This window comes from Bos indicus x Bos taurus, chromosome 10, assembly GCF_003369695.1.
Source record: "Bos indicus x Bos taurus breed Angus x Brahman F1 hybrid chromosome 10, Bos_hybrid_MaternalHap_v2.0, whole genome shotgun sequence".
NCBI classification, from domain to species: Eukaryota; Metazoa; Chordata; class Mammalia; order Artiodactyla; family Bovidae; genus Bos; species Bos indicus x Bos taurus.
The window spans coordinates 93,970,654-93,987,706 of NC_040085.1; the positions used below are offsets into that span (position 1 = coordinate 93,970,654).

General features: G+C 40.7%; 2 protein-coding genes across 3 annotated transcripts in view; one reads left to right on the forward strand and one right to left on the reverse strand.

Annotated features, from left to right (window-relative positions):
* MCC (MCC, WNT signaling pathway regulator) overlaps positions 1 to 9,031 on the forward strand; it is a 532,038-nt gene extending 523,007 nt beyond the window's left edge. Inside the window, exon 19 of one of the 2 annotated variants that reach the window (XM_027552590.1) lies at positions 1,136 to 9,031. In XM_027552590.1, coding sequence (XP_027408391.1) covers positions 1,136 to 1,316 — 181 coding nt within the window. In that variant the 3' untranslated portion in view covers positions 1,317 to 9,031. The remainder of the gene's footprint in view (positions 1 to 1,135) is intronic. The other variant, XM_027552591.1, reaches the window with a different exon arrangement.
* The window catches only part of DCP2 (decapping mRNA 2), a 55,901-nt gene continuing 45,775 nt past the window's right edge, over positions 6,928 to 17,053 (reverse strand). Inside the window, exons 10-11 of the mRNA XM_027552592.1 lie at positions 15,871 to 15,922; positions 6,928 to 14,230 (exon numbers count right to left, since the gene is read on the reverse strand). Coding sequence (XP_027408393.1) covers positions 14,067 to 14,230; positions 15,871 to 15,922 — 216 coding nt within the window. The 3' untranslated portion in view covers positions 6,928 to 14,066. The remainder of the gene's footprint in view (positions 14,231 to 15,870; positions 15,923 to 17,053) is intronic.

Consider the following 17,053-nt stretch of genomic DNA (forward strand, 5'->3'; position numbering starts at 1 on the left):
GCTTTAATAGAAGACAGCTGGATTCTCCCATCTGCTTCCACAGGCAGTAAGAACACCCAGCTTCCCGTAGAAATAAAGGAGCTCACATTCCCTTCAGAAGGCTTCGGGAGTCCTGGGCTTTGAGAAGCTGACAGTACACAGAAGGGAGGTGGGGTGCTGTTTTGGACCAGAGAGGATGAGGGGGGGGGGCCTCTCGGATAGCTCAGCTGGTAAAGACTCCGCCTGCAATGCAGGAGATCCAGGTTCTATTCCTGGGGTCGAGAAGATCCGCTGAAGAAGGGAACAGCTACCCATTCCAGTGTTCTTGCCTGGAGAATCCCCAAGGGCAGAGGAGCCTGGTGGGTCCCTGGGGTGACAGAGAGTCAGACATGACTAAGCACAAAACAGGGTACGGGGACTTACCTAGCTCTGGGCTTAGCCCCTGCCCTCATCCCCCAGAGACCTGGGTTTGGCTGGCAGTGTTAGTTCATGGCCTGTGAGCACCGAGTCCAGCATCAAGGACAGCTGCTGGGGCCTGTCTGTCTGCGAGCTATGGAGGTGACTTAAGATTGGAACAGCAACAGACCTACTACTTGTATTTCCATGACAGATTTTTACAATTCAGCTACCATTTCTGCTTATCTATTTTGGATGTGGTTAGTTTGGATTGTTGGTTTTAAACCCCTCTTAATGTTAGTGACAAGCCTCTAGCAGTCAGGCTAAATTAACTGTGGTTAAGTCAAGACATGAGTGACCATGAGTGCCGTGACCCTTCTTGCTTAGTTGCTAAGTTGTGTCGGACTTTTTTGACCTCATGGACTGCAGCCCACCAGGCTCCTCTGTCCATGGGATTTCCAAGGCAAGAAAGCTGGGCTGGGTAGCCATTTCCTTCTCCAGGAGATCTTCCCAACCCAGGGATTGAACTTGTGTCTCCTGCATTGGCAGGTGGATTCTTTGCCACTGAGCCACCAGGAGAGCCCAAGTGTTGAAATACTAACCACCTGATTTCAAATTCTTATTTCGGAGGCCCAGTGGCCTGTTCTTTCAGAGTGGTACTCACCAGACCCGGTCAGCCAGTGGACAGCACAGTGTGTGTGAGTGTCTCAGTGCTACTTGAGATAAGCCTTCATTCTCATTTCCCTCTGTGCCCACATAGCAACCTGGTGGCTGCCTATGAGAAAGCAAAGAAGAAGCATCAAAACAAACTCAAGAAGTTGGAGTCTCAGATGATGGCCATGGTGGAGAGACACGAGACCCAAGTGAGGATGCTCAAGCAAAGAATAGCTTTGCTGGAGGAGGAGAATTCCAGACCTCACACCAACGAAACGTCACTGTAGTCAGCACCTGAGCTCCACGGTTCTATCCATGGAGCTAGGGTCTAGCAGTCACTGAGGAGGGGGCCTCAGAGGACAAGACCTGTCGGGAGGAGGAGAGGGAAGGTTGGCAGGTGGGCTGGCACTCTTGGCAGGGAGGCGCCCTGGACTCAGGCTCAGGGCAGGTGGCCCCGGTGAGGCGGTGTAGACTGTCCCCCGAGGGTCCCCCCTGCCCTCCTGGGCTGTGGGCAGCATGGGGACTCCTGCCCCGCACACCGGCTCCGCAGGGCTTCCTGCCGCTTTCAGCACTGGCTCTATCCCTCGCCTATATTTTCTGTATCTGTGGTATACTCCAGGCATCATGTTTGATTTTCCAGTCTTTGCAGCCTTACCTCAGGCATTCCACATTTCTCCTTTCTCCTTCTAGGGAAAACTGGTGGGGGTGGTGGGGGCAGAGGGGAGGCAGTGCTCCGCATCAAGAAGAGCTGCTGCTTCCTTTCCTGCAACCAGGCTTTGGTTTTCAAGTCCCAGGTATCAACTCTTTAGGAGGCGGCTATCACTCAGAGGTGTCCCGGGAGGTTGATCACAGGCGGACGGCACGTAGGTGTTCCTTCCAGTCCCAGGTTTGAGGCTACAGGTAGAGCAGTGGGGTCCGACCTCACAGTAGTGGCAGGGATGGGCAGGGAACGCTCTTTAGACAGGAATCTCCCTGTCCCAGTGCTGCCTTACTAACAGCTGAGAGTCCTGTTGATCCGTGTCGGGGACCTAAACTGTCAGGAGCAGAGGCGCATTAGTGCTTCCTGACTCGGGCACCGCAGAACTGCTGTTCTCCACGAATCAAAGCTCCCCGCCTCTCTCTCGAGGGAAATGCTCTGCAGCTGATCCACCTATTTAAGAGACTGCTTCTGTGGCACCAGTTCAGGAGTGCGCCCCTGCTGTTCCAGAGGGCAGAGGACAAGGGAAGGCTGAGGAGGCCTCCTCTTAGCCCCCAGAAACATGGCAATGGGTGGCAGATGGTGATTCCATGGGTGTCAGTTACAGCAAAATGGTGACAGGACTGGGCAGGACCAAAGTACCTGAATTCTTTCAGGAAGGTCTTCCATTTGAAAATCAGCTCTTCATCCCTTTTCTACTGTAATGTTCCCTGTTGCAGTTTTTCAGTTCTCACCGCCCTAGGCTGACGTAACATTTTAAAGGACCACTTGCCATTTTTCCTGAAGACCCACTCAAAGTCACTTAGAAGAAAAACGCCCAACGCTACAGTTCAAAGATCTGCTTACGACCAGATCACTGCATTCACGTCTCGGTGTCACTGAGCTGTTCTGAGAGGCAGGACACAGATTCCGCAGCCTTCAGTCTGACAGGGAAGGACACCCCAGCCACCGTCTGCAAAGGCAGAGCACGTCCATCCCCCAAGGAAGGGCCGTCCTGTCTCAGGCCAGCAGCGAGGCCACCCCATCTTCAAACAGTCATCATCAGCTGGCCTCAGGCCCAGCTCTCGGGTGCTATGGTCATGGCGAAGGCCCCCACCAGCTTCTGGTTCTGTTATAGATAACGTAAACTTTGTTCTTGTAACAATAAGTCAGTTTTTACTCTTTGGATGGTTTCATTACAAGGAAAATGTAATGACCCAAAAGTGTGTTTTTAGAAAAAAGTGTAGCAGATGAAATCATGGTTTTCCCCATTTTTCCAACTTGCCCAGGGGACACATGTTCCCGAAGCAAACCGGGCTGTGCAGGGTGGGGAACGGGCGTCAGAGATGGGAGGCTCTGAGACCACCACTGCAAAAGGTGCCGGCGCAGAACCTCTGTCTACCATTCTCGCTCAAAGGGAGAGTCCTGGAACCCATCCCAGACCTGGGAAGCCTCAGTTCCTACGTTAAGAGCCCCAGCATTACTGCCCCTACTTAGCTCATTTTGAGTTTATATTTCCACATAATACTGGTTGGGTGAACACTTTCCCTGGCAAAACTGTTACTTTTATAAATGTGTAGAATAAAAACTATTAAATAGTTGATTACCTTTCCTTGTATTCTTCACATACTCCCCAAGATTCTTGCTGAAGGTGAACTGACAGGCACTTGGTTATTATGCTAATTGCAAGGCTTACTAAAATTGCATAGATGAGATAAATGATTGCAGGTGCCTGGATCGTTTTCTTTTACAACCTGAATTCTTCTTTCTAAATAGGAGCACATTTATATTAACATCTCCATCAGACGTAAACAATGATCCTCATTATCTAACTTGAACGAGCCATTCATTTTTAATTGTTTGAATCCAGAGTTCGATCTCTGGCTCCTAAGAGAAATGGGCATGAGAAGAAAAAACCCATTTCCCAGTCCCGCTGGAGTAGTTTCCCACTACCACACTGAGGCAGAATCTCAAGTAAGAGAGACTTCTGCCTGGAGCAGGAGTGCCATCAACACGTGCGCCCATCAGATGCAGCTGATGTTCTGCCAGACCCCTCGTGCACCAGCTACCTAAACTGCCATGGGCTGGCAGGCAGTAAGACCCCCTTTTGTGATGAAACCAAAAGTTACTTATGATTGTATCTTAAGGTTGGGATTTCTCACACTCGCCCTACCTCACAGACATTTTATCATTGCCCATGGAGGTAACTGTTGTATATTCACTCCCATCTGCTGGCATGCCACAATAAAAAAAAAAAAAAAAAAAAAAAACTAAGTGCCAGTTAAAACACAGTTGGTTAATTCTCTTGTGAGGCTATGTGTAACTTAGGAAGTCTTCCTCTGAGCCTCTGCAGCCAAGCTTTACAGGGACCCCGGAGACTGGACGCTCTCCTACTCTGGGAGGCAGTGTGCATTAGAGCCGAGGAGACTTTCTTTTTAGGATGAAGACAGCAAAGAGTCTACTGTTTCAAGAAAATCTTGAAATCACCGGTAAGTGGCCTAGTTCCCACCTGCATACAGATTACTATTTTAAGTGAAAAAAAGCCTCATAGTTACCCATGGCATGAATTGTTTCCTATGGCCCACAGAAATTATCCTGCAATTATTTTTAAATTCTATTAAATATCTTAAAGCTCTCATGAGTTGGGAGTGCCATGCTTGTGTTTTGAGTGAAGTAAAGACTATAGAAGTTACCCACTTGTATTACTGACTTCTAATTTAAAGTCATAAGCTTTTTCCATAAATTACTTGCAAATGCATAGCTGGAAATGTGTCTCATCCATGAAAGTATGAAGTAAAAAGATCATGTTTCCCAAGTTTACAGCTGCACCTATTTCTAAGTACAGCAAACAGCTTTTAATTAGACAGTTTTTAGAGGTCAAAAGGGGAAAGAATTCTGATGACTGCAGTTTCCGAACTGAATTTAATTAGGATGCATCCCATAGAGTTGCCAAAGATTCTGTGGGAGGGAAAGAAGCATGAGAAACATTATTTTTTCTGCACCAAGGGGCCGCTTGGTAACACCATAAAAAATTATGAAAAAAAAAATCACTTAACAATTATTTTTCTATTTCTCCAACGGAAAGGCCTATTTGACAGCAAAGATACTATTATAACCTTTCACCAAGGCTTATTGGGCACCACTCTGTAGAGGTATCACTTGTTTCAAAACACAAATTATGTCTTCTCACTTAAGTCTACCCAAATCCTATTCTAGTTAACTCAGATCTCATGTTCACACAGGCCAGACTGTAGTTAGCACTGAACCTGTCACCTTCTAAGTTCCTGTTTCTCATACCTGAAGTTAACTTTCTGAAGTTTGTATTCACTTAGGCTGCCATATGGTAATTTTCCAGAACTGGCACCAAAATTATCAATTAATGTAAGCACTCAGTGGCTGTTAAAATATTAAGGAACTGGAAAAGGATACAAGTTGAATAGCAGCTGTTCACACATTCTTGTTTTCCTAATTCTTGTGTAGAGAAAGATACATTTGCATACAGACAACTATTCTTGGTGAAGGGTTACACTGCATAAACTCTCACCCTGCATCTGAGGGAGATTTTGCATGTGACCAAGAAATCCTTCCATCCCAGTAACAGCAACTGCTACTGGATAATCACACCATTGGCCCAGTAGCACTGGTTTTTTTCCCGTCAAGGTTGGTACAAAAATCACTCATCCACTAATCATCAGAAACATCAGCTCAGCAGTACAGAGCAAGCTAGAGATAAAAATCCCCTCATATTCATGACCTGCTTATTCATTCTACTGCTCACTTCTGCAGCGTTCTGCAAACCTAATCCATGTGGAAAACGTTCTGTGGGGTACTCACTCACAGGGCCCATGGACGGCCAGGTGAAGGGGAGCCCCAGTATTACCTGCTTCTGTTTGAACCCGATGCAAAGAGGATGAGACATGTTCACTTTTCTACTTCTAATCAGTTTTTAGACATTGTCGAGACTGACTTCCTTTGCATGTGATTTTAGTTTCCTATTAATTGAAAATGTGCTTTTAAGCCGCTTGAATGTACTGTCAGTTACTGAAGCACATGTGACTAAGTCTGCATTTGTCAGTATTGTTCTACTGTATTACAATCTCATTTTAAGGTTGACACTTAACACTGTACCATACCTTGTAATTTTTTAGATTCTTCACTTGTATGCTTTAAATGTTTCCAGATGCCTTTAGTTTTAGCTGCTGTAAAATAGCTTTGTGTTATTTGATATAAAATTGTTCTTTAAATAAAAACTCCATTTATTTATACAGAGACATTTATAATATTTTACAAACATTCTTATATTCTGAATAAATATTTCTAATTCCATAATATGCTTTTACCTGTATTCATTGAAGGGTATGACTCTCCTTCTGCAATACTAACATTTAATGTCAAACATCACAGGTTCGGTAGTTACATCGAGAGCCCTCATCAAAGTGGGGAACTAGACAGACTGTATTGGTCAAGACGGCCAAGAGCCAAAGAAATCATCACCATCTGTCACTGATTTCTATGGGCCACCTTTCCAAATTTGGATTGAATAGGGAGTTAGTTATCTATCGAAGGATCTAGATCTTTTTTCCTTTTTAAAAAAATGACTGAAAGAGGAAATGTAACTGTGAGCTGGAAGGTCATCCATGACTATAAAGAAGGATGGTGAGCAGCTCTGCGTGGTGGTTGTCAGATGTCAGTTCTCATCATCAAAGCAAAGTACCTTTGACAGTAAGAGTAGACACACCTTGATAACCTTCCCCTTTTATTTCCTTTGGCTGCAGCATGCAGAACGTCCCTGACCAGGGATAGAATCTACCCCCGCTGCACAACAGGAAGTCCTTTCTTAAAAATTTTTTTTAAAAACTGCTATCATATATCTGAGGTCTTTAGCAGAGAAGAATGGTATTTCTTTGACCTCTGAGATCCAAGGACTGGAAAGCATTACATTCAGAAAACCTGACTCTAATACAAATTTAAGAAATGTTGGATTTTATGTATTTAGCTCACAATATAACCTTGCTTTGAAAGTGAACAACCAAAACATAAATTGAGATGGAGAATACATACCAGTTACTTTCATTTTTTGCAGAGACATTCTACCTTTTAATATTTCTTCCTATCATATCAACATCTCACATTTGTCATTTTTATTGGTCCAAAGAGATGCAGCCAAAATATCAGCAACTTGCAACCTACAAGTATCAGCAGCAGAAACCAGGTTAAGGTAGTAATTAAAACTGCCCAAGCAGGCAAAATTTATTGATATTGCACTACAAAGGCTCTAAATTTAACATAATGTTTTTACAGAAAGTCAATATTTGAACAATCAACTGTAAAAATGTTTTAAAATACAAAGGAAACCTTCCATCACTCAAACTGCATTTTTTAAGATAAAAGGTTTCTCACTTCTCAACTGGTGTTATTTACATCAAAAGCTTTCAAAAGAGCACAAGTGTAAAGACAGAGGACTTAGTTCATTTTCTCAGTGGAGAGTACAGCTGGCATTTTTAGTCGATTATTAAAGTGCAGTAATCCTGCAAACATTTAAACTTCTGATTCATAAACATGAGTCATTGAAAATCCTTTACTTATGATAGATATACTCAAGGTAAATGAAAATCAGTCCTTATCCTTTCACTGAAACTGAGGGGAAAAGAGGAAAACTACTATTCAGTCAGAAAGTAAGACTACATGGTGTACAACAGTGTTTTGGGGTTCCTTTTCTGCTTTTCCTAAATGTTTGACAATTAATCAAACCAAGCACCAAGAACTTCTTTACTATTAATAGAATTACTCCAATGGTTTACCTACATAGCCTGTCTAAACAGTAAAATGCTCTAGAAGCTAAAGTAATAAAAACAGTTTTAAGGTAAAAACTAAGTGTTGCATCAATTTTTTCTACCAAATTTTGTAGCTTCCAATTTGATTAACATAACTTAGTCTGCTAAAACCGACTCCCAAGGGAACTATTTGAAGACTCCCTATCTTCCATGAACATTACCTAGTCTCCACAGCACCAAAGACACTCAAATCTTGTTTTGGAACTAGATGGGGAACATGAAGAAATCAATTCTTATTCCCTTTCCCATCCAAACTAATTTTGATGGTCACTTAGTTAGTTAATACATGAACCATAATTTCATTTGATTCATCGTTTTATTCTGAAAGAAGACTCTTAAATTTTCAATGACATCAACAGGTATAATTAAAAAAACCGAGTTGTGCGAATCAATACTCAGCAAACATGAATTTTTAAGTATAAGCTAATAAGCAAACTTTAAAAACAATTAGAAAAAATATCTATATTGTGTGTATATATACACACAAATATATGTATATGCAAAATAGTTCATTCTCCTTCCCTCTTACTGAAGAAAAAATATCACTGACTCAGACAACAACAGCAAACTCTGGGAGATGGTGAAGGACAAGGAAGCCTGGTGTGCTGTAGTCCATGGGGTCACAAAGAGTCAGACACGACTGAGTGACTGAACAACAATGTCTATAAAACGAGAGTCAAGGTTAGCTGTCTCCCGTCCTAAATTTGAAATAAAATGAACAAAAAAGTGAAAGAATCAGTTCTTTGGGCTCTTGCATTTGAAATTAAAAGGTAAGATCCAAACACAAACCTAAAATGACCAGTAGAGACAGCAGTGCCCTAGGACAGTAGCAAAATGCACAAAGAAACTCTGCAGATATGTTTTTGTGCTTTTGTATCAGTGCACATCGTATGTGTAAGACATGAAGAGTACAAGTCCACTGCTGATCATCTGCTGCAAAGGGATCAAAAGCATCGAACTAACCAAACTGCTGAGGAGGAGTTACTACCTTTCTCAATTTCAGTAACAACGGATTGTGCTTTCATTTCCTATCATCCAGTCTATTCCTAAATATCACAAAAAACATATAAGCAATCATTTTACAAAGATCTAGCTAATCCCGTCAAGTGTGAGAAATGACTAACCATGAAGATTTGTGCCCCACGTTCCACACCATAGCTATAGATTGTTTTAGAACGTCAGATTCAATGAATTATAAGCACATTACATGAAAAGGTTACATCTTACCTCAAAAAGCCCACAACTTAAGAATGTTAACTAAGACCAGTCAAAGACCAGAACACTGCTTGCTCAGTTTGCCCTAGAACTACACAGAAGTTTCCTTTGTTCCCAAACCAATTTAACAGCTATGAAACTAAAATAAACAAGCCAAGGTGTCCACAGCCCCTCCTAACTGCTCATGGCCCAAGGGTCAAAGTTAAGATACAATTATTACCTATAAATTCCCACAGTGGCAGACTGATGATAGAGATGCATCACAAAGAAAAAAAAATTGTTACAGAAAGAAAAAAAACTGACACAAAGGGACAGACTCAATGGTCTCTTTAAGGACTCAGGAACAACAGGTCTTCAAAGAACACTCACCAGATAGAGGCCCATCACCACAATAACACCCAAACACCAACAAGCAGCCAGTGAATGTTCAGAGCCGCCTTCTTCCACTGGACGAATGGATCAGAGGCTAACACAAGGGTCCACATGAAACAAAACACACAGGCACCTGCCCTCTGCATCCCATCCCTCTCCCCAGAAGACACGCCCAGCGACTACAGAGCCAACATGAGCACCCTGTTAAGGCCGATTCCTCTCAGACTGTGCCGCCAAGCTGCCACCCTAACTCGGCCACCCCCACTGCTAACCACAGGAGACCCAAGACAAGTGTGATTTCTTTGCCAGTGATTTCCTAAGGAACCCAGATTAAAGGGTCAGTTATGAACATGTTTCTCAAGATAAAACTTGAATACTTCATCAGTTTTTCGTTTACACTTCTCTGTACTTTTATGATAAAGTCTGAGCAACAAAACTGGTGGAAGCCAGCCCTTCACGTCCACTCCCAGGCAGGGGAGGTAGCTGTACTCTGCTCCCTGGCTACAGACCACCATTTCAGTAACAAACACTGTCACGGGAACCTAGGTGGGAAGGACCCCCGTCTGGGACAAGCATACTTTGTCCCGTGGGTCACCGTGAGCAGCGACTGTGGCACGCGGCCAAGGGTGGCTGGGCGTGCTCCAGGCTGTGTCCCTGGAAGAAAGCAGCGCGTCAGCACTGCAGTGCGGCTGGAGTCCCAAAGCAGCGCCAGCAGGGGAAGGACCAGAGTCTCAAACACTGACTATGAAAGTGAGAAAAATCACTGCAGATTTTCTGGACCCCGTGGCAACCATACTTAGAAAAAAATTAAACCCCGAGCCAGAAAATGCTTGGTAATGGCCACACATGAGACTCTGCTTGGGCTAGGCAATGGTCACATTTCCAGCCTCATGCATCATACAGCACTTGAGAATTGATTTTATCTTCTAAAATCTCTGCCTTCTGTTTTCCTTGCCTAGTAACTATAGCTATCTTCTTCCTTCGGGGCACTTTTTACCCTATAATAATAAACCTATCATATTTTTTTAAACTGATATCCAGAACTTGCTTCAAAAGCACGAGACAGAGCTGTACTGTCCATTTGTGATCTGCCTTCTTCAAGACAGAGGTGCACAAACTTCAAAAACAACTCAATTCTAAGAAGAAAAAGATGCTCAGAAAGCCCATCATGATCTCATTTTTACAATTTTTAGCAACTGTACAAACTGATTTTACAGTCTAGTACAAAATGAGGAACTCAAGGCTTCACCAGACTACCAAGAATAAAGTTTAACAAAACTTACTTTACTAACACCCATTTACCTAGAGACAGCTACTTAAAACATAAAGTAGATTGATACCTTCAGACAGAATGAGTTTGTCTTGTTTATCTTTAATGTTACAGGAATACATGCAAGCCCCTTCCCCAGGCTAGAAAATACCTAATTCAATATTGCTAGGTAACACCTAATTTTTCTTCAATCAAAAAATGTTAATGAATCTGACCTTTTAACTATGATTAATATGCAAAGAAAATACTGTACTGCCTCAGAGAATACAAAGACACAGTAGATGTCAATCAAAACAAAAATCTCTGAGCACACAGCTCAGAGGGCCACTGGTACAAAAATAAAGATAAAAAGCCAAGAGATATTATCAGAGTAAGAAAAATAACTCTGCAAAAAGTCTAATTTTTTAACTGACTTTGCTCCTTACTGTTCAAGTTAACTGTTGGAAACAAACAAACAAAAAAAAATAGCAAGGGAAAAGGTAATGAAATGTTAATTTTTTTTAATGCATACATGCACTCAGACCTGAAATTTTCTAAGACTACCACAATGTATTAAGTTTTATAGAAGAATTTAATCCTCCTTGTGGAAGGATGCCATTCACTTAGACTTGAGGAGTATTTTTATATTAACACACAAATCACTAAAGATTTAAAAGACAATACCAACCCAATCTCATAGCATAAAATTAATATTGCTATACATCTTCATTTGTACTTACTAATTGATACTTAATGGAAAATACTCCAAGTTCAAAGCAGCGAGCAGTGACCACCATTCCTTTACAGCATAGGAAACTCACCTTTTCATACCCATGAAAATCCAACTTCACTTTCAAACATCTTCAACCAAATTTTACCCATGCTACAAAAGCTCTAGTAGGTTCTCAGATGTCTCCAAATGCTCATGTCTCAGGAGACCACCACTTTGAAATAAAACCATTCATTTGCTAGTTCTGAACAAAAACATGTGAAAGCATATAAAACCATACCCCTATCTTCTAGATTATAATGGTTAAGTACAAAAACAATTTATTGAACATCTTACAAATCATTAGTTATACATAAAAGCACCTAGGAAATTTAAAAAAAATAAAAAGATTCACAGTACACTGAACCTTGGAACTAAGAATACTGAAAAAATGGATTCCAAAGACCTATTTCTCTCAAAGACATAATCTGTAATTGAAGCCAACACAACTGCTGTTCTCATCTAGCTTCTTAAAATGCAGCACACAGAAGTAAAGTATTGCATATTCAGCACACTCCCTTATCACTTGATTTCTTCAAACCATGCTAAATTTTCTCAATCAAGAAATCTAGTTCTGTGCTAAGCATGGCCCTTTTCAAGGTAACCTGAACACTGAGAATCTAACACACAGGTTCGAGGGAAGAAGTATAGCAGATGTACATAAAATAGGTACATCCAACTTATACATTTTCTGCATAGTTAAGTCACATCACACACATAAATTTTAACTCATCTTTTAACATTTTTTAAATCTCAAACTGTTAAGAGAGCTAAAAGCCTTAATACCAAAATTACCATCCCAACAATACCCTTATTTTGTCCCACCCACAGTGCATTAAGTGAAGCAGCCCAATAGCAATATTTAACCAGTCAAACTACCATAATTGAAAAGAGATAATCTGTTGGTTCTTGAAAAGGCTCAACGCCGTCAGAGGCCGTATTTCTAGTAACTAATCTCTTCTGCTTTAGTGTCGAGAGCTGAAAATTTCAACTCGAGGCACCAGAAAGACTGACCAAAGCACTCACTTAAACAGAAAAAAACACATTCAAAATCATGAAAAATTAAATGGTTTCCAGACGGCAATAAATGAGTGAAAACGACTCACCTGCCAGACAAACTAAGTTTTCACTCCATTAAGAACAGAAACCTGGAATGCTGGGACCAACTATAAATATGGCTCAAGGAGACCCAAGCAAAGCTGCTGTCCTCTTAGAAAGAACAGTGAAGAGCTTCCAAAGCAATCTTACAATGCATTTTTAAAAGGTCACAGAAGGATTCACCAATTTGTCACATTAAAAGATGCAGGACAGTGGATAACCTAATTCTAACACACTGCTATAACTGAATTATCCTGCTTAGCACCAAGGGGGTGACACTTTTATTAATAAATAGACTTTCTCCTTTAAAATCAAGCCATTGAAAATCTAAAGCAAAGAAATACCAAGTGAACTCCTTACAATAGCACTTCTTTTCAAAGTCCCACAGGGTTAAATAGAAACCCTATTAAATAGACTATCTATACAGAATCAAGATTTCCACAATAAAATTTACAAGCAGAGATATATTTTGTGGATACCACATGTAAAATAGATTTTTAAAACCCATATGACAGACGCATACACACGCATATGCTAACACTCTCCCCCCACCCCCAAAGAAACCCCTTCAATGAGGTCAGAAGCAGCCCAAACACTAAAGCCCCCTTAAAGCCCTGGTGATTGTCCATAGCTTTACATAGCTAAACTCCTTCTCTAAAAGGGCACTGCCATCCTTATTTGGATTTAAGAATCCTAAAGGAGCAAAATACATTCCTACGAGTGAATTACTCATGTTGCTTCCATGTTCTGCTCCTCCCCTAGTGAGATGCTGTATCAGTAAGTACTTGGGTAAACTGCACACCCTTCCCTTTTCACTCCATCGTCCAGAGGCTTCAATATGCTACTAAGTGTGTCAGTCTCTGCTACTGCTGCAAATGGGGACCTAATATAGATAGCATCAGTTTCCAGAGATCAACACTGACATGCAAAGTGAAACCTAGTAATGTCAGTATTCCATACATATTTACACAGCTGTAACACAGAATCAAGATGCACGAGAACAAAATCATACGATCACCAGGGGCTAGCGGTGGGCTGCTGCAGTTGTGACAGCACAGTCTCGGGGTCCTGGCCCTGTGCTCTCCCCCGCTGTCTCCCCACAACCTCCCAGGCCCACTGAGAGTACACGGTGCAACTGGAAACTGGAGCCACAGCTCTCTACTACCAGCTCAAGCCCCTCTCCAGGCTGAGGGCTTTGTCCTTTAACGACGTGCCATGGGTTCATTTTGAACATGAACATTATATAGCAGATTCTGACTCTAAGTAATACCTTTCAACAAAACTCCTAGCAAGGAGGGTAAGAGAACCTAAGCAGTTAGAAGCAGAGAAATGTGCAAAATGCCACTAGAGCAGATGACCTGCAATCTTGACTTCTGTGACATTTTGGGTCTTGTATTCATTTAATAGTTGTGTATTTTAAGTTTCTTTTAGAATTTTCAGTATAAGGAAACTAGTATTACAATCACTGTAGTGGGAAGATGGTGCATTCCCATCAACCTGGCTACTTAATGACGACTCAAACACTATTTCTGTGACCAGAATACAAGATAAAACCACAATCACAGAAAAAAATGCCCTCATAAAAAGCAACTTAAATTCATTAGCCAAACACTGAAAAGGTACATGTGTATAAAAAAGTTATAACCACATTTACAGTGCAAATTCATGTTTCTTTCCACTCTCTCTTCTGCACAGAGAACATCTCTTCAGAAACATCATCGTCTCCCTGCATTTCTTTAAAACACCTGAGAAAGGTAAGGCTCAAAGAGACACCCACTCAAATGCAACAAGTCTCTGATTTGGGGACTTCCACATTTGCTGCTATCAAAGGTCCAAGATTTTCATTATAGCATTATGGTCAAACTTGAAACTCAAAAAAGCTCGGGATGAAAAGGGCAACTTGCAGTGTCCATTACATGCCACAGCCTGGCCCTCGGCATGTTCAAGCAACTGGTCTTCACCGGAGTAAGGCGAGTCATACACAGCATCTGCTTAGAAAGCAAAACAAATAAGCTCAGTTTAGAAATCAAGTCCTGCCCTTCACCTTTTGTTATGAAGGAATTCACATGCAGTATATATTCGCCTCCCCACACCCTAAATCTAACCTACGGAGAACCACCAAAATATTTTCCTTTCCCTAAACTGATATTCAAAGTGAATTTCCAATCTATTCTTATTCCACATAAACATTCAACATCTTAATCTGTCTTTAAGTTCCTTAATATTCACCTGCTTTCAAAAATGGGCGTAACTTTATTCACCACCTATATTTTGTCAACATGGGAGCTTCTTGACAGAGATCAAAATGTAAACATTATACAGATTATAATTACAATATAAGATTTATACAGATTCCAATTCTAGAAAAATAAAGCTGAAGGTTACCACATCTTCAGAGAATAAATCAACCTAAAGAAAAATCCAGATTTTCAAACTCACTGTGCAACAAAACTCCAACTTATCAGGGCTTGCCACCCCTACCCGCCCCCACCCCGACCCTGACCCCCGTAGAAGAGGACCCTGAGGAGCAAAGCAGGGTTTGGAATAGACACCAAAAGATTGAGGTAGAAATAAAGTCTGATGTGAGGTTTCCTAAGACAATAACTCCTTTTATACTTCTTTCTCAAGACAACTCAAAATTTTTGTATCATGCCCAACTGAGTTGGGTACACATTATAGTGTGCCTTCTTTAATGTTCCTAAACATATGGCTTTTTAAAGATTTTGTGAAATAATTGGTTTCTGAAGTTATATTAATTCAACTATCAGCCTATCATGTCCATACCACCTATGGTGGCCAGAGAAGTCCTACCAAGAGGACAACCAATTAATTTCCCAAAACAGGGTTAAAGCATCTCGTTTTTAAGTAGCTTCCATCTTGCTTAAATCATAAACAGTAATGCAAGGAAGAGAGTATGATTATAAGGCTTCTCAATTATTAAAGAGCTTTCTAGATGAAATCCTTAAATCTAGATGGTAAATAAATGCTTATCTACTGCATGAGGAATTTCATACCACACAAAATAGCGCCTAAGAAAAAAAGAGTCTACTGTACTTCCGAATGACACCTATGAAATCAGAATTTACAAAGAGCTTTCTACATTCCTCACTGTTACTTTTCAAATCAAATCACACACCTCCTTTTCGTAACTGAGGATGGAGAAGAGCCAAATGTCATCTTAGTGAAGACTATCCTTGGCACCACCGTAACACGTGGGTCAGTACCTCCAACGAGGGGGAAACCGTTCCCTTCTGAAGTGAGCTCTCCCCTCACATACGTGTGAGGGTGAGGTCTCCTCACTATTACTTGGGTCTACTCACCGTCTAACCATTGAGCAACTATTTATTTATTTACAATATTCACACACAGCATCAACACCTGACATTCACTACAGTAACAGTATACTGAAAGGGCAAATAATTTCATCTTGATCATTTAAATAAATTTACTTTTATTTTTAGCCAGTTTCCCATTTAGAGAACTTGACCACATATATGAACTCTCTATAGATCATGTGCAACTCTTTCAGCTTATCTATCACAGTTCATCACACACTACTTAAATCAAGTTAACTTCAAAACCAGGCTGAATCCCAACTGGAAGAAATTTAAAAAACAAAATGACTTGCCTGTTTCAAAAGTATCCTGAAGTTTTCGTGGATGAAGTTTTTTTTCACATTTCTATTAAAAAACACAAACATACAACATACCATATCCAGTTATTTCACTTATTGTTGATATAAATAAGGAGATACATTATCAAATTTCTCAGGAAGAAAATTAAATCAGGAATATAATCACCATCCCCACTCGGCATTGGCATTTTTAAGTAATTTTTTTAAGCCTAAAACTGTTTTTAGTTCTTGATTATATGTACAATATAGAAACACCAGGGAAAAAAGAAAATTATTTATTAAATTTCTCAACTTGGAGATCATTATTATTAACATTACAGTACATCTTTCCAGCTTTTTTTCTACGAAGATATGTGTGAATGTACTTTCATATAATTATGTAACAGAATTATCCAGTATATGCTATTCTGTAACTCCCTTTTTAAATGTAATACACTATGAACACACCCCTTTTTCTATAAACACAAATCAAAAAATTAATAAAAATCTACACCAACACTTTTAATGACTACATGGTAGTCTCTGGCACATATCTATGATATTACAGTTAATAGCTTCTTAGATATTTAGATTGTTCCCAGGGACGGGGAAGCCTGGTGGGCTGCTGTCTATGGGGTCATCCAGAGTCGGACACAACTGAAGCGACTTAGCAGCAGCAGCAGCGGCGGCGGCGGCGGCATGTTTTCATAATGTAAAACAATGGGGTGAACACTCTTATCTTCTATGGAAACGTGGTAAGGAAGTCACACTTTCAATACCGCCAAACTACTCTCTAGAACGTTGTACCGATTATTAACTTTTGAGTGTTCTCAATATATTCAGCAATACATAACTGGATATCTTTTCATCTTTGCCAATCTAATGGGGAAACGTGGCATCCCATTTTAATTCACTTTCTTGAACTGCATATTTATATGTTAATCAATCACTTTTAGCTTTCCCTTTTAAGTTGTTCATATACTTGTCCTCATCATTAACTTTAAGAACTTTTTAAAAACTTATTCAAGTTCTTCCAGACAAATGTGAGTCATTTGTGAAGTTCCCCCAAAAAAATCCAAAAGGATTTTGATTGGTACTGAATTAAATCTATATATTAATTTGAGGAGAATTAACTTTTATACAATACTATCATTTTAATCTGTCCAGCTTTTGTTAGGGACAGATGTTGAATTAGATT